Below are 21,477 nucleotides of genomic sequence, written 5' to 3' on the forward strand. Positions count from 1 at the left end.
TGTTGGGAACTGTGACGTGACGTCCAAATTGAATTCGTGCGGTGTGGGAAATTTGGACCGATTTTAATATATATTTTTAATATATTTTTTTAAAAGATTTATTCGAAAATAATATTTTCTTATTTAAGTTTTATAAAAAATGTTAAAGATCTCGAAAGTATATTTCAAAAATTTTTATTTATTTTTATTTAGTAATTAAGAAAATATTTTTTAATAATATTGTGAATTTTTTTATTTTTTTTAAAAATATTTATGATGATTAAAAAAATATATAAAAAAAAGAAAAGATAAATAAAAAGATAAAATATATTTTTTGGGACACATATTAGGTACAAATTTTTAGCGTTGCTCAAATTTTATTTACGTTCACAAAACCATATTCGATTTACACGTGGAATGTCCTTGTTCAGTTCCATCCTCAACAGCATTGCCTCTACGGTCGTCGCAGTTGCTCCGGCCAAAACCGAAAGCTCAACAATTTGTATTTTTAGGACACGTTTGAAATTTAGATTGAAATGAAATTAACTGAATTTAATTTTAAATTAAATTTAACATCTAAATATTTAATTTTCAAATCATTTATTTCATTTCAATTCAAAATCTCTTTATATATGTAATTCATAATTTTTTTTAATTCAACATCTTTTTTCACACGAGATCTAAAATATTTTTCAATTTTTTATAAATACCTATAAACTCATCTTAACATCTAAAAGAAATTATATACACAATACTACCATCTTATTTTCATCTCACTTAGTAAGATGTGACACATTTATCATTATTAAATAATTATTTATTACATATTTCTTTATTATCTAACGGTGATGAATATATCACATATTACTTAATATGATTAAAATAAGATAAGAATGTAGTATATATCATTACTCAATATCTAAATATATATAAATTTATCTTAAATAAATTTTATAAAATTTATCTACTATTCCAATTCACTTCTATTTATAAATCGCTCGACTCAACTCGACCTGCCAACGGGGGCTTAAAGTCATTTTCCTTAATTCGTCGCTATCATCCGACGATTCCGACCAGTCATGCACGATTGTTACGCTAACGCGTTACGCACGCGTAGAGCTCCATTTGGTATTTCAGCGAAAAAAGCATTTCGCCATTCGTTGAAAATATAATCGAGTAGACTAGATTAGATTGGATTTCCAGCTTTTTTCTTCGCTGAATTATCATATCGGCACACATGCGAAACAATTGGCTGTATACACTTGAAGAAGAAAGAGAAAGCCTCTCATCACTCCCACTCATAACTTTCCGAAACCTAGGTTGGTTTTCTCATATCCCGCGTCTGCCTTTGATCTTATTCTATGAATATGTTGAGATATTTGAAATTTTGTGCTCATTTGACGTTTATGCAAAACACTAATGGGTTTCCATTTCCTCATTGGTATTTTCAAATATCCTTGCCGTTTCTGTCCTCTCTCTCCTGTTTTTAGTTTAAGTTGAGATTTGCAGAGTTAAGTCTTATGCGGCATTCGGAATTTGGCAAGTTTTCAATTCTTATATTTTTATTGGGGTTTCGGACACATAATTAGGGTTAAATTGCATATTGTTGAACTTGTTTGCTTGGTTTACATGTTAAGGAATAAACCAAGAACATTGTTCTGCTGTATTTTTTATTCTTTATTGTTCTTTATGTTGTATTCTAGCAGCGTGGCCATAGCATCTTTCACGGGCATTGATATTTACTCCTTGTATCTTCTTTGTTTCTTGGAAATTACTTCCCTTTCCGGCAATATTGATTCAATGATAGTTGGACAGTGATTTTATAGTTGTAGGTAGCTGTTCTGCTTGGGGATTACTCTGTCATGGATTTTGTAATTTACCATATATTGCGATTATCAATCTTAACATCTATAGCTTGTCTTCATATTCGTTGATGTGCTCGCGCATATTCTGCTAATCTGGTATTTAACTGATTTTGGGAATACTTGTCATTGATGAGCTTTTAACATAATGACTATATTTAACTGTCAAGTGCTGTTGTACCTTTAGATTCACTGATTACCATATCTTTTATTTTTCAGCTCTTTCAGATTTCGATGGAGGATACTTATTAAAAAAAAAAAGATGTCACTTGAGGTTGTGAACTGAAATTAGTCAACAGATTATCATGTTGAAGAAAACAGATGTATTTCTTTACCCTTTAGCCGTGTGAGAGCTTGTTTGAGGTAGCGGAATGGAAAAGAAAAGAATAGATGACTATGAACCAGGTCCCATTCCTTCACCAAGACCATTGGACAGATTTGGGTTTGTAAAGCAGGAACCTAATAGCTCTCCTGATGGTTTAAATAGAGGCAGGTCTGCTCATGAATACGAGAGGTATGCTATTCTTTTACTGAATCATATAAAACTTTTCTGCTGAATGATTATGCATGATTACACATTCATCTTGTTCATTTACATGGACATTGATTCCTTTAAGGGAGGAAGGAAGGGTTAGAAAATGGAGGAAAATGATTGGGGTTGGAGGGAGTGATTGGAAGCATTACGGCAGGAGAAAACCCCATGTTGTCAGAAGGCGTATACGGAAAGGAATCCCTGATTGTTTAAGAGGACTTGTTTGGCAGTTGATCTCTGGAAGTCGGGACCTTTTGCTGATGAACCCTGGGGTTTATGAGGTATGCCTTTCCTTGTCCTGATAAGTAGCCTTGAAATTTTTTTCGTACTTGATAAGTGGAAGATATATCCATTTAACCATTGCCATTGCCTGATATGTCTCTGTGGACTGCATGAGTTTGTGTTTGATTCTTTAATGATCAATGGAAAATGAATTTCACCCTCTTTGCTAATTCACAACAATTTTTTTCAACAATATTTCACTTCTCATCGTATGGGCTAGTTGGGATTAGACTTTTAGATTTTTGTAGAATAACATGAATGATATGTGGATTTAGATTTCGAGTTGATTTACAGTTTGACCTGTGTTGATTGTTTTGGTGGCACATGGTAATTCACCTTTTTTCATTTATCTTTCTCTTATAAAAACCTTGAATGATGAAAATATCACGCCTCTTAATTGGTGAGATGGAACTGCTGCATATTTTATATTTGCTTTGAACTAGGCTGCTTTTTTTCAGACAGCCTTGTGATAATTGCAAGCAAAGGTGATGCTACTGGCAGTAGCCTAAAGTTTAGGGTTTAAATGACGTCCCTTCCTAGAAGAACATGCTGGTACTTGCCGAGGTCCATTTGCTTTAATGGCTTGCAGCCTTTCCCACCTTATTTAGCTGCATATTACTACAAATGAGAAGGACCAAGGCATAGATTAATTCACCACAATTGTTCTATTCCAGATTAGCCATATTAACTGTTGCAGGTTTGCATCATATTTCCCTGCATATCTAAATTTTTTTTTTATATATTTAAACTGAAGCTCATGATCCTACTGCAGCCATCAAAATGATTTCTTATTTAATCATCCATTCACAGCTAAGGTTGCTTGCACGGCAAAGAGAAATGTACTTAGTATGTGAAACGATGACTATTGAGTATTGAATCTGCATCCATGATGCAGTGAAAAGTGGAATGAGACTGGTGAGAAGCCTAGGGCGACATTTATGCCATGTTGGCTCAGGAACACCTCTTGGGTGAATTTTTCTTGATAAGTAACTCTTGAATGAATTCTACTTGAAAATGAGTGTCTGACTGATCGTTAGGTATGTTTTGGTCAAGCCTTTTGCACTACCAAAGTGGGGCTTGGTTGGAAGAATGCAACTATTGTGGAAAAAGATGGTAGTTGGTTGAGGTTCTGGAGCTTGGTTTCTGTGGTGCAATTAAAGTGCCCGGGAAATGCGGAGGTTTGTTTGACGTCAAGCGATAAATAATCTGGTAACAGAGCTTTCGCTTTAGTTAGGGAAGTTGAGCATGGTTCTTAGTTTTGGTGACTCAGAATTTCAGGTTATCTTATGCTTTGCATATATTTGATCATATGGCTGGCCATTTTGACCTGGTTTGTGTTATATACTCGGAAGATTGTTTTCCAGTATCAAATTTGATGCTCTAGGTGGATTGTGGACATTAGCTTTGTGCTGTTAACTTAGCAAGTCCATACTGTTTTATTTTCTAATCTCACCAAAGGGTTCCGACTCAAATCCAGTAATCTTTGCCTGAGCTAAGCTAATGTTGGCCAGCCTGGGTTAATTATCAAATTGTGTTAGGTAAAGAGTAATTATCAAACTGTGTCTGGATAACTGCCTTCTTTTTATTAATAAAACTTTAATTGTACTTATAAAAAAAACTTTGCTGTTAAATGATAATGTTAACTTGGCATCCATACAGTGCTATACACCACGATAATGTGGAAGTTTTGGGTAAAAATCACATGTCATTCTGCTAATGTCGTGTTTTTATCTTGCCAGGCACGAGTGTTTCGAGTTAATTAATTCTTCCTTCTTTAATTTCAAATAACTAGCACTGCTCTTATCCTGTTCAGCATCTTAACAGAGTCCAGTCTGTTTTCCTCCCTAAATGAATCGATATTCTTGGCTTTGGTTGATTCTTGAAATATTTTGGGTTCATTTTCATTTAATGCCGTTCTTCCATGCCACAGACACTTGCACATCTATTTGTGTTATGCTGATGGGATTTTATGTTCATGCAGCAACTAGTAATATATGAGACGTCAGCTTCAGAACTAGACATAATACGAGACATTTCTCGTACGTTTCCCTCACATGTTTTCTTCCAGCAGAGACATGGACCTGGTCAAAGGTCACTTTACAATGTTTTGAAGGCATACTCTGTCTTTGACAGAGATGTTGGATATGTTCAGGTTTGACTCTTGGATGCTGTAATTGCTATTCTATTTACTGTGTCTATAAATCTATGATACTAAATGATAGATCTGAAATGCAGGGAATGGGTTTTTTAGCTGGTCTCTTGCTTCTGTATATGAGTGAAGAGGATGCTTTCTGGTTATTGGTTGCATTACTGAAAGGAGCTGTCCATGCCCCAATGGAAGGATTATATCTGGTAAGCTTTCTCACTGTAAATACATCCTTTTTCTCATCTTAGAGGTGTAGCCAGCTTAGCATGTCGGCTAAAAAATGCAAGGTTATAAGAATGACTTTAGGCCGGCTGCTAGGTCAGTCGGGATTTCAATCTATATAATTGAACTTGTTCTTGTTTTTCAAATTTCTTTCAATAGTGCAAAAAGAAGCGGCTATAATTTAGGAAAAACGATGAACTTGAATAGAAATTTTTGCTCAATGCTAGCTTGTGTAATTATACCCCACGTTATACCATAACAAATTAGGCTCAAGAGTGGCTTGTTGAATCACGTTGAAGCTGCTACAGATTAATTTTCTAAGATAAGTTTAAATGGTATCTTTCGAGTCATATCTTCTAATACTTTGTCATATGCTGGCCAGAAGAAAGGGTAGTCTCTAGTAATAATCCAAAAAATTATATTTTTTCCCAGAGCATACTAATACTGTTCTAAGCATTTTTGTCTGTTAATTAAACTTAACAACTTATCAAAAAAGACTAAACCATAACTTTCTGAGAAGTAGTAGATGTTGACTTCAGGCATAGATGGCATAAGTAGGCAAAATGGGAGGGAGGTTGTTGGGGGGCGAGGTCCACATGTTTTACTCTTAGCCATCCTAAATCATAATTTGAAGTATTTTTTCGTCCACAAATATTTTGGGATGATGCTAATCTCACTTGAAGATGAAGGTTATGATTTCGTATAAATATTCATACACTAAAGGGCTGTTGAATTGTCTATTTTTCATTATCAAAGCCAAAGTCGCTTCTATTTTGATTTGACAGCAGTGTGAAATATATACTTGATTCTCTTAAATCTCTTGTGATATTGTTTGTTTATAGGCAGGGCTACCTCTGGTACAGCAGTATCTTTTTCAGTTTGATCACTTGGTGAGAGAGCATTTGCCAAAGCTGGGGGAGCATTTTTCCCAAGAGATGATAAACCCTAGCATGTATGCAAGTCAGTGGTTCATTACAGTTTTCTCATACTCTTTTCCATTCCACTTGGCTCTTCGAGTTTGGGATGTCTTTCTCTATGAGGTTAGTGACTGGTAACATTATGTCTTTCCTTACAAACATTTTTATTGTGTTTGGAACTTGATATATATATCTATTATTTATATTTTTCAGGGTGTTAAAATTGTTTTTAAGGTTGGTTTGGCCCTATTAAAGTATTGCGCTGATGATTTGGTGAGTATCAGAAGATCTTTTGTCTGCTTAAGATTTGACCTAATAGTCTAATGCCTGCTTGCCATGTTTTTTTTATTAGACAAAATTACCTTTCGAGAAACTCATACATGCTTTGCGTAACTTCCCCGAGGATGCAATGGATCCAGACACATTATTACCAATGGCCTACTCAATCAAGGTCCTCTCTCTCTCTCATCCACCTTTAAATGGTGTTGGTTTTGCAAGTGCCTGTGGACTCTGGTCGTCTCCATTTAGTCCTTTTCTCGTGCTTGAAATGCTTTGTTTGAGGTCCTTGGATTTTCATTCATCACTCTTTTTCCGATTACTTGGTGTAAGTACATTTTTTTTATGATGATTAGGTATCTAAGCGTTTGGAGGAACTGAAGCAGGAGTATGAGAAGAAGCATGGAAAGACAGTTGAATCAGCAGAATCTAACGACAAGCAGAGACAGTCGCAATGAAGCTTCTTTTCGTCTAACAAGGAGTTTAAAAATAACTCACCTAGACACGCACATATATATGTATATTCCAATTCTTTAATGCTTTGGTGGAATATCGCATGTAGAAACATGCCTTAAAAACATTGACCATGTAATCGTGTGATTGTTCATAGCTGCTCTATCCAGACTGTTAACGTAACAACTCTACTAAGGTAGGTTTGGAGATTGAGATAAGAATTTTGTATTTTGTTTTGAAGTTTAAAATGATATGTTTTAATATTATTATTGTTTTGGGCTTTGAAAAATGTGTATTGGGATCTGAAAAAGTTGAATTGTTTATTATATTTTGTATGAATATTTGAAAAATATGTAATGATGAGATGAAATGAGAATTTTGTATTTTGTCTTATGCCCCAAACCTGCCTAAGTTTACATGTGAAAGCTTTTACCAGCAAAATGTCTCGTTTGTTTAGTCAGTTCAGATGAGATGAGATGTTTTGTTAAAAGTTGAGTAAAATATTATTATAATATAATTTTTTTTTTTAGATTTGAAAAAATTAAATTTTTTATTATATTTTATGTGAGAATTTGAAAAAGTTATAATGATGACATAAGATGGTTATGTATATCCAAATCGGACCTTAAACTCCCATCTCCTAAAATGGATGAAACCCATATGATGTATACACTGTTTCATTTGGAAAAGTTAGAGAATGTCTAGGTGGTTGTTTCCGTAAATATATTATGGTTTATGTTGCAGAGAATGTCTAGGTGGTTGTTCTGTAAATATATTATGGTTTATGTTGCAGTATGTGACTCATATCGAGTATCACACGTATACAAGAGAAAGTAGGTTGATGCCAGAAGTGGAGTGAGGGAGCGTAGCATACCAAGTAGAATGGAGCGTAATTTTCTAATACCTCTTTACGGTTAGGGTTAGTATAATACATATGATGTAATTTTATTTTTGACAGTTAGTGAAAATTCAATCCTCACTTTTATAGATGTAGACATATTGTCGAACCACATTAAATCTATATATTTTTCTTGCTTTTTCCATTTTTACGTACTCTTCATCATAACTGCCGCACGTAGTACAATAATTTATTATTTGATATTGTTGGTCTTTTATGAGTGGTGGAAATAGACAACATAAATTACAATCACGAAACAAATTTACTCGTGAAAATTGTTCAGAAATTATGTTGGTGGTTTTGATTCAAATTCTTGGAGGGAAGGAAAAGAAAAGAAAAATAAAAATAAATTAGCATCTTATTCTCTTGCAGAAAGAAATAGATGAGAGAGAGATACACGAAGTCCGTAAACCAAGAATCATGTGAGTCCTTCAAAGGAGTACTGGTCCACTGGATCATCCTTTCAAGAACCAAGGTCATTGACAATGCCACTTAGCTTTTTTTCCAACACTTCTGAACATATCTGCCCCAACATGTGGTAGAAAGACATGAGATCAGACAACTGTTCTACTGTCATTTTTCCCATCACGAGCCTTGCTAACCTTTCTTTCTCCGCGTTCAACTTCAATCTCTCTATGTAGGAACCCGCATTCCTCACTGTTGCACCCATCTGCTTCAGCCTATTTTCTTGCTGCAGGCTCAGCGCTGTGTTCGACTGCAACTCAAGATGATCAAAACAAATAACAAACACAATCGGAAACAACACAAAAACATCGAATCATGCCTGTATTTGTTATAATGAGGAAACCCACAAAAAGAATTGTTTGAAATATATGTCAAAGCTGGATTCTTTGATCTGTACTTCGGTACATTAATAGTACCTCAAGAAAGTCTGCTCCAGCTTCGAGTTCAGATTCTTTCCAGGGACGCATCCCACGGCCAGTTGCGTAGATATTTTTCGCGAGTGAGAAACTCCGCACGATAACTTTTCTTTTATTCTCCATTTCTTGATCGAGCTTTATGGGTTTTGGCACTGATGTTGTGCCATTAAGTTTCTTCTGATAAGCAATAACTGCCTTCACAAATTCCTGCCAAATGATTTCCCATATCAACAGTAAATTAATATATTAAGAAATGGATAAACCAAACAGTAATTTCATCAGATCTGCTGCATATATCTTATAAGATGAGAGATCATATATATGAAATCACAATCTTGAAACCTGATAAGCAAATGGACATCCTGGATAATCAAATTCGTCAGAGTCCGTCTGCCTCATTCTCTCTGGATGAAATTGGAGTCCCATAATGAATTTACCCTCATCTGGATTATAAGCATCCGCATCATAAAACCCTTCAATCAAACCGTCGGGTGCAAATGCCATTGGAACAAATCTCTGAGCCAATCTCTTAACCCCTTGGTGATGATAGCTATTCACCCAAATCCCCATTTTCCCTTCTTCCTCCAAAGAATCCTTGAACCAATGATGCAAGGGGGTATTCTCCACCACCTTAACCACATGCCTATGCCCATCATAATTGTCATAATCAATGTGCTTGACTCTCTGATCATCTGGGCACTTGCATGATACTTCTTTCTCTATGTCTTGGTAAAGGGAACCCCCACATGCAACATTTAATACCTGTGAACCCCTGCAGATTCCCAAGTAGGGTATGTTTCTTTCTAGGCAAAGCTTTGCGAGCCTCAACTCGATCGTATCCTTCTCTTTATCAATGGCGGTATCACTGGAATGAAGCCCCCTGATTTCTTCTAATTCTTCTGGCGAAAGGCCAGAGGCTTCTTCTTCATATAGAGATGGATCAATGTCCTCTCCTTCACAAAGAAGAACGCCATGGATGGGCTCAAAGCTATCTAATAACATATGAACCCCATGAACACGGGGAACAATGACCGGTACTGCACCATGGCCTACTATAAGATCGAGATGATACTCACCTGAGAATTATTACATGTTCAATTTTAGCGTATTTTTATAAATAAAAAAAGTAACAATAATATTTCAAAATTTCGCCGTATTATTAAAGAGGAGAAAAGAAATGAAGAATATACATATATATATATATGACGGTTGTACTGAAACTTGAGTATATATACAAGAAACATTGATGTGAAAGAGGACGTACGTACCCACAAAATCGACGAACTTGTTTTTGCGAACGCTACGTCTAGAGACGATGAGAACGCGAGGGAGGATTACGGAGAGATCATCTGAGGCCATGACAGTGATGATCAGAAGGATTGAACTATGGCTTTCAAGATTGGATATACTCTAATGGAAGTTTTCACAAGTTGGATTTCTATACATTTATATATATATATAGATAGATAGATATATACAGCTTAAGAAGAAAAAGAACAGCGCTAAGGTTTTCCTTTATTTATATATATTTTGTTAGTCTTTGGTTAGTGTAACGGAAGTCAGAAACATGCGCGCAGTCGGCCTGGCGCCGCGTATGATCGATCGAAATTCCATTTAGGACTTGCGTTTTTGCATTTATCAAAATTAATTAGGTCAATATTTTATCCAAGATTCATAAAAATAAATCCATAAAATATCATGTATTTAACTTGATATGATATATTAGATTGAAGTTATTTTTATTATAAAATAAATCTAATTAATATTTTATATAAAATCATGTCAATTTATAATTTTTATTTTTATATAATTTTTTATAACTACAATACTTATAAATTATTAGTTAAAGATTAGCGCGTTTGTGAAATATTAGGATTATTATTTATTTTGGGTAATGTAAATAAATTAAACCTAGCTAGCTAATAATTAATACGTACATTTTATGGAAAGAAAATGTGATTTAATTTATAATGAGATCTCATGATGCAAATGATTAAAATATTAATTACTAGCTAGCTATGTAGCAGCTGCACCTCACGTTACAACCAGAGTGTAGTTACCAAGTGTTGGTCGGGAAGATGCATGTGGCAGACTTAAATGACACTTGGCTGCTTGCTTGTGCTTATCTTAATTGGGACTTAATTAGGTAGGGTCAAATTAGGTGAGGCCGCCGGAAGTTGTTGATCATGATGACGAAGATGATCTCGATAATTAATTAATTAAATAAATTAGCAATTTTTTTTTGAATGAATGGATGGATGGGCACACGATGATGCGGAGGAATTATAGTTGTATATATTATTTGAACAATATTATTCGTAAGTCTCACATCTTATATACTTATTTAAAAATATATTATTTTATTTTTTTATCTTATTTTATTTATAAATATATTTGAAATTATTTTTATTATTATTTTTTATTACTTAATTTTTCCAATTATTTAGATGGCTAGCTGTAGTACTTATCCACTTAATTGCATGCATGCTAGTGATGGTCATGAGAGGAGAATTAGAGGGCATATATAATGATATTCGCGTCTCAAAACAAACATGTATATCGAATTAAGCTGCTTAATTATAATTTAATTATTTCCAAATACAGCGACGTATTAATCGCATCATGTCAGCTCCTATCCAAAAACTAGCACGTAGTAGTAGTTGATCAGATCAAAACATACATCCTCACGTACACTACAGCAATTGTTTCAAGACTAGGGAAGCTGCCTCCGATAATTTTCAATTAAAAGAGTTTGTGGGGGAAAAAGAAATTAATAAGAGCTGTATGGAAACATGCCTCTAGTTCAAGCTTGATTCATTCGATTCGTTGAATCGCCAGAACGTCCCAGGTCCCAGCGCTCATTTTAATTCCATAAACAAACTAAAAAAAAAAAAGAAGCGTTTCTGCCCATTTTCTTGCAACCTACGTATACATGAGCAAGATTTTTTTTTTTTTTCTCAGATTAATTCTAAGTGATATTATTGAAAAATTATGAAAAATATCAGATCAACTTGGAAATTTGGTCTACGTACGTATTGCCCAACCATTATGAAAATTATTTGGAGATAATTTTTCATGTAAAATTATTATATCACTTTCAAATTCGTGAGATTTGGTTAAAGAGATCGATAGATAAGTGGACAGATTATTCTCACCAATCTGTTGTTTAGAAGCAAGTACAGGGATTTTGTATTTTTCCTGTCTCTTTTTCATGAACAGTTACAAGAAATTTGGTAGAAGTACAAACCCGGCCCGATTTAATATATGGGGGTTTGACTGCATGGCTAGCTAGCTACTTTAATAAAACGATTATATATATATATATATGATCTATACATCAATGAAATCTTCTTGAACATTTGAAGATAAACATGTGGAGATGGATACATGAGAATTCGAAATGATCACGACGTCTTTGTTATCGCCAACAAGGTTAAAATCAAGGCAGCATACACGTTCTACTGAAGATTGAACAATGTTCATATCATTTTGTGCTATTAGGAATTAAAACGTATCAGAATTTCAGCAAGAATTTACGCCCCCCCCCCTACTTTTGATATCCCACAATGAAACCATCAAAAGAATAATTAAAAAAAAAAAAAAAAATTCCTGTTTTCAGTCTATCATGACCTGATAAACAGGGAACAAAAACCGCTTCACCTGACATATTAGGAGATAAAAATAAAATAAAATTATCCCCACGGGACACCATTGATAGGTCAACATCAAACTTCATGGGTTCTGAGTTTCCTCTTGGCTCTTTACTTTTACCCTGAGCATGTCTGTGAAATTGCCCCTCATGATACGACCAAATCTAGTGTCCTCTACTGGCAGCGGTGGCAATGGATTTGGGGACTTGGGAGGCTCTTGTGGTGGCTCTGTACTTTCTTTCTTGCCCAGCAGCCCACCTTCCCCAAAGAAACTACTTACTGATGAGGCAAGTCCAAGATGAGCACCCATCACCTTACTGATTGTCTCAAAAGTTCCACCTGATCTTTCCTTCATTATGATTTCAAGGGCTTCCTTGTGTGCTGGATCCAGTGCATCTGTGTCTTTTAACAGGTTCTGCACAGCAGGTAGGAGGAAGTCTCTAACACTAGTTGCTGGAAGATCTGCAATAAGCAAAGATTATATCCAGCATCATACATTTAGCATGTAAAGAAACAAAAAGTGAAAGAGAAAGCATACCTGTAGCATCCAGAGCACGAATTGCCTCACAGAATGCATTGGATTTCTCACGACGACGCAGCACATCACTTGCAGAAGTTGGGGTGGTTGAGAGTTGGAAAATCTTGGACAAAAGATGTATCTTATGTTAAAGAAATAAACAGCATTAACTGGTGGCTTGGTATTAGAAGCCAACTAGAAAAATGATACATCTACTTAGAACATCAAATGAGAAGCAAGAAAAAAAAGAAAAAGAAAAAAGGTCAGAGTGCAGCCTAGTGATAAAAGGGCAGACTTGGGATGAGCCGTAGACTCAGATATCCTGGGTCTGAATTGGCACCATGGAGCTTTCCCAGATAATTTGACACATGGTTCTGGTGGGTGGGGTTGTGACTCCCTATGGGAGGGTCCAAAGGGTCTTACATTGGTGAGGTTCCACGACCTTAAAAAGAAAAAATCTAAAGAAGAAGGTTGAGGATATAATCTCGCAATTTTTCTGTTGTATGTGGTACAGCAACAACCATAGCACGAACCACAGCAATAGTAGCTTCATGAGATCCATCTTCAAGAAAAGCATCCATTTGTACGCGTATCTTATCAACAATCTAGGAAATGTCAAAGGTTTGATCAGCCAAATGCATTAAACTGTTCCATTACCATGTCAGGGCAGAAAAAAAAATTGTACCATATCATTTTTAAAATGCTGGGCCACTGCTCCAAATGCATCTATGCTTGCATACTTCACATTTAGGTTTTGGTCAGAGCCCAGAGTAATTAGAGCAGGCAAAATGTGAGTAGAAGCAACTTTTGCATCGATATACGGTACCTGTTAAACAAATGCAATTATAAAAGTCTTAATCTCAATGTCAGATGCAGCTGGAAGTCACAGTTTCACAAAGTGGGTATGCTTACAATGACTTTCAACAAATTAGCAGCACTTATTTTCATATTTATGTTGGAGCTGACAACCATTTCCCACAGAATATTAAAAATCATACCATGATGTTCTTCAAAGGTGCTGCATTACAGAAAAGACCCATTAGTCAAACAATGTAGAACAAATAATTCGTTCTAAAGTGATGCTGATATACCAACCAAAGGAAACGGATAGCATTGAAAATCTCATTGCGCTTTGTAGGTGTACTTTCCTCCATGCTACCTCCAATCAACAGCTTTCTCAAGTAATCTGCTAACTTTTCATGGTTATGAGGAGAAGCCAACACGCCTGCCAAAAGTAGTGGCAAGACACACGTAGTAGCGAGTTTCTCGGCCATGGCAGTTCTTGGTCTCAAACCTGTAATCAAGCAACAGTCAAACATCTCACAATGATGTGAAAGAACAGAACACGTTAAGATCCAAAACCTTTTATTCTTGATTGGACTCTAGAAGGGAAAAATGTCAAATCAGCATCATCCCCAACTGCTACCAAAAATACAGGCAGCATTATGTGCGTGATGTAAGAATCCCCAAATTGTTCAGATACAGCCAACAAAAACTGCATTACCAAGATATAAATCAAGAGCAACTGGATGAGTACTATTCCCATCATATAGACAAAACATGTTAACATGAACATCCCTAAGGTTATGCATTGGTACCTTTGTAGTTCGATTTCGTAAACTATCTTCTTTCTGAGGTAACAAACAGGCAAGCTGAATCAAGTCAGGAAAGCAGTCGACATGCATCCACTCAAATGCAGGCCATTCAACATGTCCCCTATTCAGTCATATACAAAAATAACCCAAGAAATAACTATGGTAGAAACAAGGCTATCAAATGAAATAATGAAATTATCTCAAGAAAAGGTTATGTAATAACCAGAACAAAAGAAGAAGAAATTTATAAAATAAATGAATTAATAAAAAAAATACAAGGGGAAAAACCAGATACCCTGCATACAACTCAAGCAAGGAGGTTGAAAATGTTGTTCCTGATGTTTCAGGATCGTCAGACAATGGGCATGTCTCAAGTGCTTTCTGGTGCACATAAGGAAGCAATTCTGTCAGCAATCTCAGTAAAACATCAACACTCCAGCGTTCCCGTTCTCCTAAAACTCGAAGATGCGACTCCATGGATCCTTCAACCCCCGAAAGAGGTGGACAGCGCTGCAATATTAGATAAACAAAAGATAAATATATAATCCAGAGCAAATGGAATGTTCTCACTAATAACTGACCAAGCAACACTAAAAAAGCAGCATACCTGAGCAGAGCTCAAGATATGGGAAAGTAAAACTCTCAAAATATGGTCTAATTTGTTTCCCCAATTTATCACTGCAGGAACTAGTTCTTTGAGTGTAGCTTCGACCACAACTCCAGAAGGATCGCATATTAATTGGAACATGAGCTCCTCCACCTGTCAACAAACAAAATAAAGCATTGGAGAAACTTTTTTTCGATTTATTTTACATCTTCTCCTATCTTATAAGTCTTCATATTATGGTAAGGGGAAAAGGCTCCATTCCCTAGATCATGCGTGATCGTCAACCTGTTCTAGAGCTTACATTGCAGCCAAATCTGTCAAGTCAGAATTCTTCTCCATGACTGCCTCGAAGCATATTTAGTGAGGCTGACCTTGAAATATTTCTCCACATTTGGACAACGTGGAAGCAGCAAAGCCAGATTATGAGCAGCAGCCTCCCGGACAACAGTTGCAGAATCTTCAATAAGTTGTTGCACAATAGACAAAATTAGAGAATCACGAATCTCAGGCCGGACAAATTCTGCAAGCTCTCCACATGACTGGGCAACAAGCAGCCTGCGCTCCTCATACATGTGATTTATCTGCACATTCAAACAAAATAATTTTTTTGATAAGTAATTTGATCTCATTAGAAAAGCATAGAGGGGTGCAGCCATTTACACAGGAATTATATAAGAGAACCCCCTATTCAGAAATAAAATTATATAAGAGAACCCCCTATTCAGAAGTAAAGGAAGAACAGCAATTCAGAAAATAAGAAACAGAAATAGAAAAAAGCAAACCATTACGTGCTGCTAATAAAACAAAAGAATAAACACTTATTTCTTGAGGTAAAAGCAACAGAATGGGTATAATGATATCTATTCACCAAGAATGCAAAACTTACTTGTTCCCAGCACTGAGGAAGCAATTCTGTTTCTGTTCTCATTTCTCCAACATTCTTAGCAAGGCTGACACATGCCTGAAACAGTGTTGAACAGATTACAACGTTCAGAACTTAGTATCCCTATTACACAAATTCAGTTTTTCAAGCAATAACCTACATCCATTATAATTCGTCTCTGCTGCTCATCTGGACGTTTGATTAAATTAAACAAAGTGTGGGTCAAGGAATCTCTAGTGGTGCTATCTGGATGGCGCTCAATCGCACACATTATCAGAGGAAGAAGTTCCTGTAGAGAAATAACACCAATACATCATAGACAACATTTCATTGGAAAACTCCAGCGATAAATGGCAGAATAAAATATGTTGCTAAAAGCAAACCTCACGATGGTTGATCAAGACATAAGGAACAATCTTGGGCAAGGCATCTGCCAAGATCTGAATGGTTTCTAAGCCCTGTCAAAGTAGAAATATATGTCAAATATGGACTGCAAAAAATTAGGAATATTGATCCACGGAGCTAAGGTCTAAAATATGGAAGAAAGTGGTGTTTTTGCAACTCTACCACCTAGTTAAACCTGTTTCCACCATATAAGCACATGCAAATTATTCGTTTAGATTTTTGGGGAGGTAGGGGGGATGCAGATTTAAAGTTCTTAAATTGAACTTAAGAAGTTTTGAATTTAAATGGAGGGGCCCATCAAGACCACTAAGGCACCACAAGGTTGACACAATAAGAAACCCAGGCCAGGCCCCTGCCGAAGAAAAAACTTCCTGTGGAGCCCTGTGGGGAAGACTATGTAATGACCTAAAGCTAGAGTAAAATGAACTTGCCGTTTTTTCTGGATTAGCTTCACCAGATAAATTGTCTGATTTTAGAGGTAGCCTGCTTTCTTCTGATTGTGAATCACCATTGGGTTTGGAAACATTCTCACCATTTTTGAAGATGCTAATATCATTTGAAGAATTTATTGATAACTCTTGTGAAACTTTCTCAGATCCATCTGTGTTGTCATCAAAAGTTTGGGTAGCCTGTAATTGATAAACTAAATTGTCTACAACTTCTGATGCTGCATCAACTGGATGAGATATTATACTTTTATCTTCAAGTATCTCAACAACTTTCTCTTCCGTCTGGGCAGATTCTTTTTCTGAATTGATAGAATTTATAGAACCAGGAGCAATCCTATTTTTTGCTTTCAAACTTTCTAGTTCCTTCTGCAGCGAATTTATGTCTTCCTTGTATTTTTCTAAAGACTGGGATTGGACATGATCCACATTGCTAGCTACCAAATTTCGTCCCAGATGAGATACTTCTATATGCATTTTCAGTGCAGTGATTTCAGCTCTGCAATCATTGAGCTCCTTCCGTTGGTGCTCCAAGGACTGCTTCAAATCTTGTACCTGAAAGTCAAGAAATAACCAAAAATAATTCTCTCACATAGTCAAGAAATAACCAGATCTTCTAAAGAATTCATTGCAGTAAGGGAGAAGTACCAGGCTTTCTTTGTCTTTAAGATCCTTCTGAAGAGCTTCTAAGGATCTAGTCAATGTACTTATTTGACCATCGGCCAAATCTTTGTTCTTTAATAGGAAAACCTTTTCATGAGTAAGCCTCTCATTTAATTTTATCAATGACTCATTTTCTCGAAGCATGGCAATTTTCTCCTGCAACAGAAGGTGCATTGAAATTTATGCACAGTTCAGAGCAAGAAGACAATTGAAAGAGTTACAAAAAACATTATACGAGGTGACCTATGCATTTACAACATAGGGATCAGGTATCTGTTACAGTAATGTCCCGATTAAAGGATTTAGAAAGAAAGGAAAAACATTCTGTAAAATGGCAATTGGCAAAAGAAATAGCAATGAACATATGGACAAAATTCACAACTCTTAAGGATAAGACTGGTGTCAGTCCAAATCTGTAGATCTTAATTTGCATATTAAGGTTAATAATCCAGTGAGAGAATGCTAGTTTGAGGAATGTTGATCTACCATATTAATATCCCAGTATTGACAGTTCTATTGTATCACGTCATCAATTCCAATTGACACACTGATATGTGTGCACTTTCAAGTCAACACATCCAGTGTTATGTCTAACAGAACAAAGGGTACATGGATTAAATGTTTTCATGTGCTCATTATATGCAGTAGACTTTAAGTTTATTGCTGTTCATCCAATCATCTAAAGTTCAATTCATCAGTTAACCTATTTATTTATTTATTATTGGCACCGGGTGTCCAAGAACAAAGCCCTGACTAATCCCAGGGGTATCAGTTAACCAGTTTATACTCAGTGACATAACATCTATCAAGCATACTGCAGATCAACTGTAAGAAAACCAAAAAGGATCGCAAAGGTGCAAATCCTCTTTTAACAAGCCAGGTGGAGCCTAGTAAAAGGCAATGACTTTTGAGAGTACATAAGAAGCAATTTGCCTATATATCTCAGGGAATACCTCAGCAGCCTCTGTAGTGGATGAAAGATACTGATAATAATAATGCCGTAAGGCATCTGGTACACATGCTGGTGAATTCTGCCAAACCTCTAGATTCTGATCAGTGACCTGAAATGAACATACCGAAAGGTTATGATAATTCTTCAAGATTTTATATAGTTTCCAGTTCCATCTTAACCGCAACCACCACTGAGAATCAGATATCCTGTCTAATATGATTGATTCCATATATTTGTGCATACATACATACATGCGTATGCTTCTGTATGAGAGTGCATACATGAGTATATGTACAGACCAAACTGACCAAAACAAGCATTCTAATGCAAACCACAACCCCAAATAGAAAACCTTCTAAGCCTAGCCCTAATGTACCTGTATACTGGGAATAGGAGAATGCCACATCCTAGTACCCATATCACGATCCAAATATACCATGTTGCACATAACTTTTGAGTTTTGAGTTTTGAGTCATGTAGGATTTTATAATATAAAAACTTACAAATATACACTCATGGCAATACTCTCTGGTCAGGCTGGCAAGACAGCTGACAAATGCATGTCAGTGATCGTTTCAGTCTTCTAATGGTGATTGAAACAGGTTGACTAAAAAATCAAGGAAAAATAGGAGAAAAAAACTAGGGAAGAGAACACAGATATGCGAATCTCAATCACAAATAGTCATCCGAGAGAGAGTGAGAGAGAGCAGAAACGAGACAATTGAAATCGATAGTCTTGCATACCTCTTCATAAAATGTCATTGCAGTGAGCCGATACCCTGCTAAAAGCAAATATTCCTTTACAGCACAGTTAAGATCTCGACGTTCATTATCCTTCAAAGGTCCCAAATCGTAGAGGGAAGAATCCCTTTTTTGCCGTTGAAACTCTGGCCCATGATTTACAGAAACATCTATATTTGACTCTGCAAAAGAATCCAAGATAGAAATCAAAATGACGGTAGTCTAGCTAGTAGACAGTGAATCTTAATATGCCACTTTTTACAGTTAATTATGAGGGTTTAGACAAGAAAAAAACTGCCAACAATTGTAAAAAGGGTGCAAATATGTGTGTCCATCTTGATAACGTTGCGTAGCATGGTGACTGAAAAATAAAATTCCAGTGCGTACACACGAGCATGGTTGTCAATTCCTCCATTGCAATTTGAAAGAACAAAAAAAGAGGTTCCATTATTATTTTCTGTCATAAACTCACAACTGATTCACCTAGATATATTTGGTGACCTTATTTGGTAGCTCATCGTGGACATAAAGTTTCTTTGATTAAAGAACTAAAGATCACGGAGTCTTCAAATAGAGTGCAATATCAATGTAGGATATTATCTCGCCAAATCATATAATTTCAAACAGCATCTCATAAAAGAAGTACACACACACACACACATATAATCTCAAACAGCATACAGAAAGATCTGTCCTGCAAATTAGTCGGAACTTACAGAAGGACACCGTTTAAAACATCACGCACGCATGAGAAATTACCACTCGATTCTTCATGAGGTGTTTCTGTTTTCTTGTTTAATTCAGCCTTCAATTTTGAAATGTCCTCTCGGGCTAAACGAAGCTCGTACTCACTGATTGCTAGTTTTTCTTCCATTGCTTCTTTCTCTTCTAGCAAACTCTGAGGGTCTGCAACTGCATTTGAAGAATGAAAGAGGAAGAAAAGAGAATCAGTAATGTTATGAGGTCAGCATCAATAAAGAAATTTATGAATTCAGTGAGAAAATGTAAAATCAAATTGGGCACGTCAATTCGTGATTCAGGCATGAGCTTAAATCGTCTAAAGGTGTATTCACTGTTTGATTAGCTGAATGCTTCAGGCAGAATATAGTGCAATTCTTTTCTTGGAGTAGACTGTTCTCTTGAATTTTCGGTTTTTGCTTCATGAGAGAATAAAGTAAACTCAATTTCTTCCAAATTTATTGCGAGCGAGAGAGAGAAAGAACCTCGGAGCGAGTTGAGGCGAGTGATCTGATCGGGAGGGAATTGAGAGGGATCGGAGAAGAAGTCCTTGAGACGAATTGCCTGGGCGTCTCGGCCATCGTCGAGGAGCTCGTGGAGTAGCTCGAATGCCGTTAGCAGATACTTCTCCTCCAACAGAAAGTTCACCACGCAATTACACAACGAAGACCTCTCCACGTCCATTTCCCCTACTCTAATCAGACGACAGATCCAAAACCTTAATCTCCCTCTCACTCCCCAGCGACATTGGAGGATGACAGAAGCTCTTGAGTCTTATGCTAGATCTGTGTGTTTGTAGAGGGGAAATCCGGGAAAATATTACAATTTACAGGGCTTTGTGCGTGCTCGAACCGTTGTTGGAGGGATGGGAAACGGTGTTTCGGTGCTGCGCATCAGCATAAGAGTACATGATTAGCTAGATTCAGGTTGACTCGTCTAGATAATCATAAACGTTGGATCAGGCTGACTTAGCACATATTTTCACGAAAGTGGATGGCCTGGATGAGGCAATATTCAAGTTAAGTAATACTAAGCATGGTCATAAGTTCGTGCAAACGTGTACTCATTCTGATAAAGTTTATTATTAAAAAATTAATTTTTTTTATATAAATTTTATATTTAAATATATTTTTTTTGAAATGAGTACTAGATACTTACAATCTCTATAACCGCAAATATCATTTCTATTTTTTTTTTTTAAAATGCATCATCTAATTAATGAGAATATTACCTTGAATGTTGACTTATAATCTAAGTTTATTTCCAAATTCAAGAAACTTTTTATCTCTATTTGAAGTCTCCAATGTATATATTAATTATATATATATAGCTAGTCCAGTACTTGTGGTAAGCAATTAAGAAAGATATGAAGAAGGTTTTTGCCTTTATTCGAAAAAATATTCCCTCAAATTTTTATTCAAATACACGAAGTGAAATACTATTTCTTATTCTTACACATGCTCTTATTTATACAGGAAAAATTATAATTTTTAAGTGTAGATTTTGAATTATTAGTACATAGTTTGAAAGATTGATGTTAAAATTAATAGATAGTTAAATGGATCAGAGGAAATATCATGAGACCATATTATACAAAGCAAGAACTTGTATGCATGCATATATAGAATTTTACCACGAAGTACGTATAGAATTATTGGATGGGCGATGGTGTCGAGGGACCCAAGTTCGTTGATGCTGCAAGCTGGGAATCGAATATCGGGTGCGGTTTTAGTATATTTCTTTAACTTTAACGCCAACCAACCCACCAACAATAATATTATTGACTGCAATAATAATGGACTGGGGAAGGATTTAGGGTTGAGATTAATGGC

General features: G+C 35.8%; 3 protein-coding genes across 3 annotated transcripts; 1 reads left to right on the top strand and 2 right to left on the bottom strand.

Moving 5' to 3' along the window:
- Window positions 1–1,045: 1,045 nt before the first annotated feature.
- Window positions 1,046–6,935, top strand: LOC109012427 (EVI5-like protein). The gene is made up of 9 exons (XM_018994052.2): window positions 1,046–1,298; window positions 2,061–2,355; window positions 2,459–2,654; window positions 4,637–4,807; window positions 4,891–5,007; window positions 5,866–6,063; window positions 6,154–6,213; window positions 6,293–6,391; window positions 6,573–6,935. Exons 2-9 carry the CDS (start codon window positions 2,213–2,215, stop codon window positions 6,672–6,674), a joined length of 1,086 nt encoding a protein of 361 aa, XP_018849597.1. The 5' UTR covers window positions 1,046–1,298; window positions 2,061–2,212; the 3' UTR covers window positions 6,675–6,935.
- A 972-nt stretch (window positions 6,936–7,907) lies between these two features.
- Window positions 7,908–9,983, bottom strand: LOC109012426 (putative glutamine amidotransferase GAT1_2.1). The gene is made up of 4 exons (XM_018994051.2): window positions 9,717–9,983; window positions 8,791–9,524; window positions 8,449–8,655; window positions 7,908–8,282 (listed from the first exon to the last, which is right to left on the bottom strand). Exons 1-4 carry the CDS (start codon window positions 9,805–9,807, stop codon window positions 8,031–8,033), a joined length of 1,284 nt encoding a protein of 427 aa, XP_018849596.1. The 5' UTR covers window positions 9,808–9,983; the 3' UTR covers window positions 7,908–8,030.
- A 1,927-nt stretch (window positions 9,984–11,910) lies between these two features.
- On the bottom strand, window positions 11,911–20,465 carry LOC109012424 (RAB11-binding protein RELCH homolog). Its single transcript, XM_018994047.2, has 20 exons — window positions 20,131–20,465; window positions 19,667–19,819; window positions 18,911–19,089; window positions 18,168–18,275; window positions 17,200–17,370; window positions 16,537–17,106; window positions 16,084–16,158; window positions 15,861–15,989; window positions 15,704–15,778; window positions 15,189–15,398; window positions 14,818–14,970; window positions 14,506–14,720; window positions 14,214–14,331; window positions 13,978–14,110; window positions 13,711–13,909; window positions 13,528–13,633; window positions 13,301–13,441; window positions 13,097–13,220; window positions 12,637–12,753; window positions 11,911–12,560 (listed from the first exon to the last, which is right to left on the bottom strand). Exons 1-20 carry the CDS (start codon window positions 20,327–20,329, stop codon window positions 12,181–12,183), a joined length of 3,555 nt encoding a protein of 1,184 aa, XP_018849592.1. The 5' UTR covers window positions 20,330–20,465; the 3' UTR covers window positions 11,911–12,180.
- Between the last annotated feature and the right edge of the window lie 1,012 nt (window positions 20,466–21,477).

The sequence above is a fragment of the Juglans regia genome, chromosome 10 (genome assembly GCF_001411555.2).
Source record: "Juglans regia cultivar Chandler chromosome 10, Walnut 2.0, whole genome shotgun sequence".
NCBI classification, from domain to species: Eukaryota; Viridiplantae; Streptophyta; class Magnoliopsida; order Fagales; family Juglandaceae; genus Juglans; species Juglans regia.

Excerpts from the sequence above, each read along its gene's own strand:
- LOC109012424 (XM_018994047.2), bottom strand. The coding sequence starts at position 20,329 with ATGGACGTGGAGAGGTCTTCGTTGTGTAATTGCGTGGTGAACTTTCTG. Across the intron at positions 17,107-17,199 it reads TTAAAGACAAAGAAAGCCTG|GTACAAGATTTGAAGCAGTC; the intron begins GTACTTCTCCCT and ends CTTGACTTTCAG. Across the intron at positions 12,754-13,096 it reads AACAGAAAAATTGCGAGATT|ATCTTTTGTCCAAGATTTTC; the intron begins ATATCCTCAACC and ends AACATAAGATAC.
- LOC109012427 (XM_018994052.2), top strand. The coding sequence starts at position 2,213 with ATGGAAAAGAAAAGAATAGATGACTATGAACCAGGTCCCATTCCTTCA. Across the intron at positions 2,655-4,636 it reads TGAACCCTGGGGTTTATGAG|CAACTAGTAATATATGAGAC; the intron begins GTATGCCTTTCC and ends ATGTTCATGCAG. Across the intron at positions 6,214-6,292 it reads AGTATTGCGCTGATGATTTG|ACAAAATTACCTTTCGAGAA; the intron begins GTGAGTATCAGA and ends TTTTTTTATTAG.
- LOC109012426 (XM_018994051.2), bottom strand. The coding sequence starts at position 9,807 with ATGGCCTCAGATGATCTCTCCGTAATCCTCCCTCGCGTTCTCATCGTC. Across the intron at positions 9,525-9,716 it reads CAAGTTCGTCGATTTTGTGG|GTGAGTATCATCTCGATCTT; the intron begins GTACGTACGTCC and ends AATAATTCTCAG. Across the intron at positions 8,656-8,790 it reads GATGTCCATTTGCTTATCAG|GAATTTGTGAAGGCAGTTAT; the intron begins GTTTCAAGATTG and ends ATCATTTGGCAG.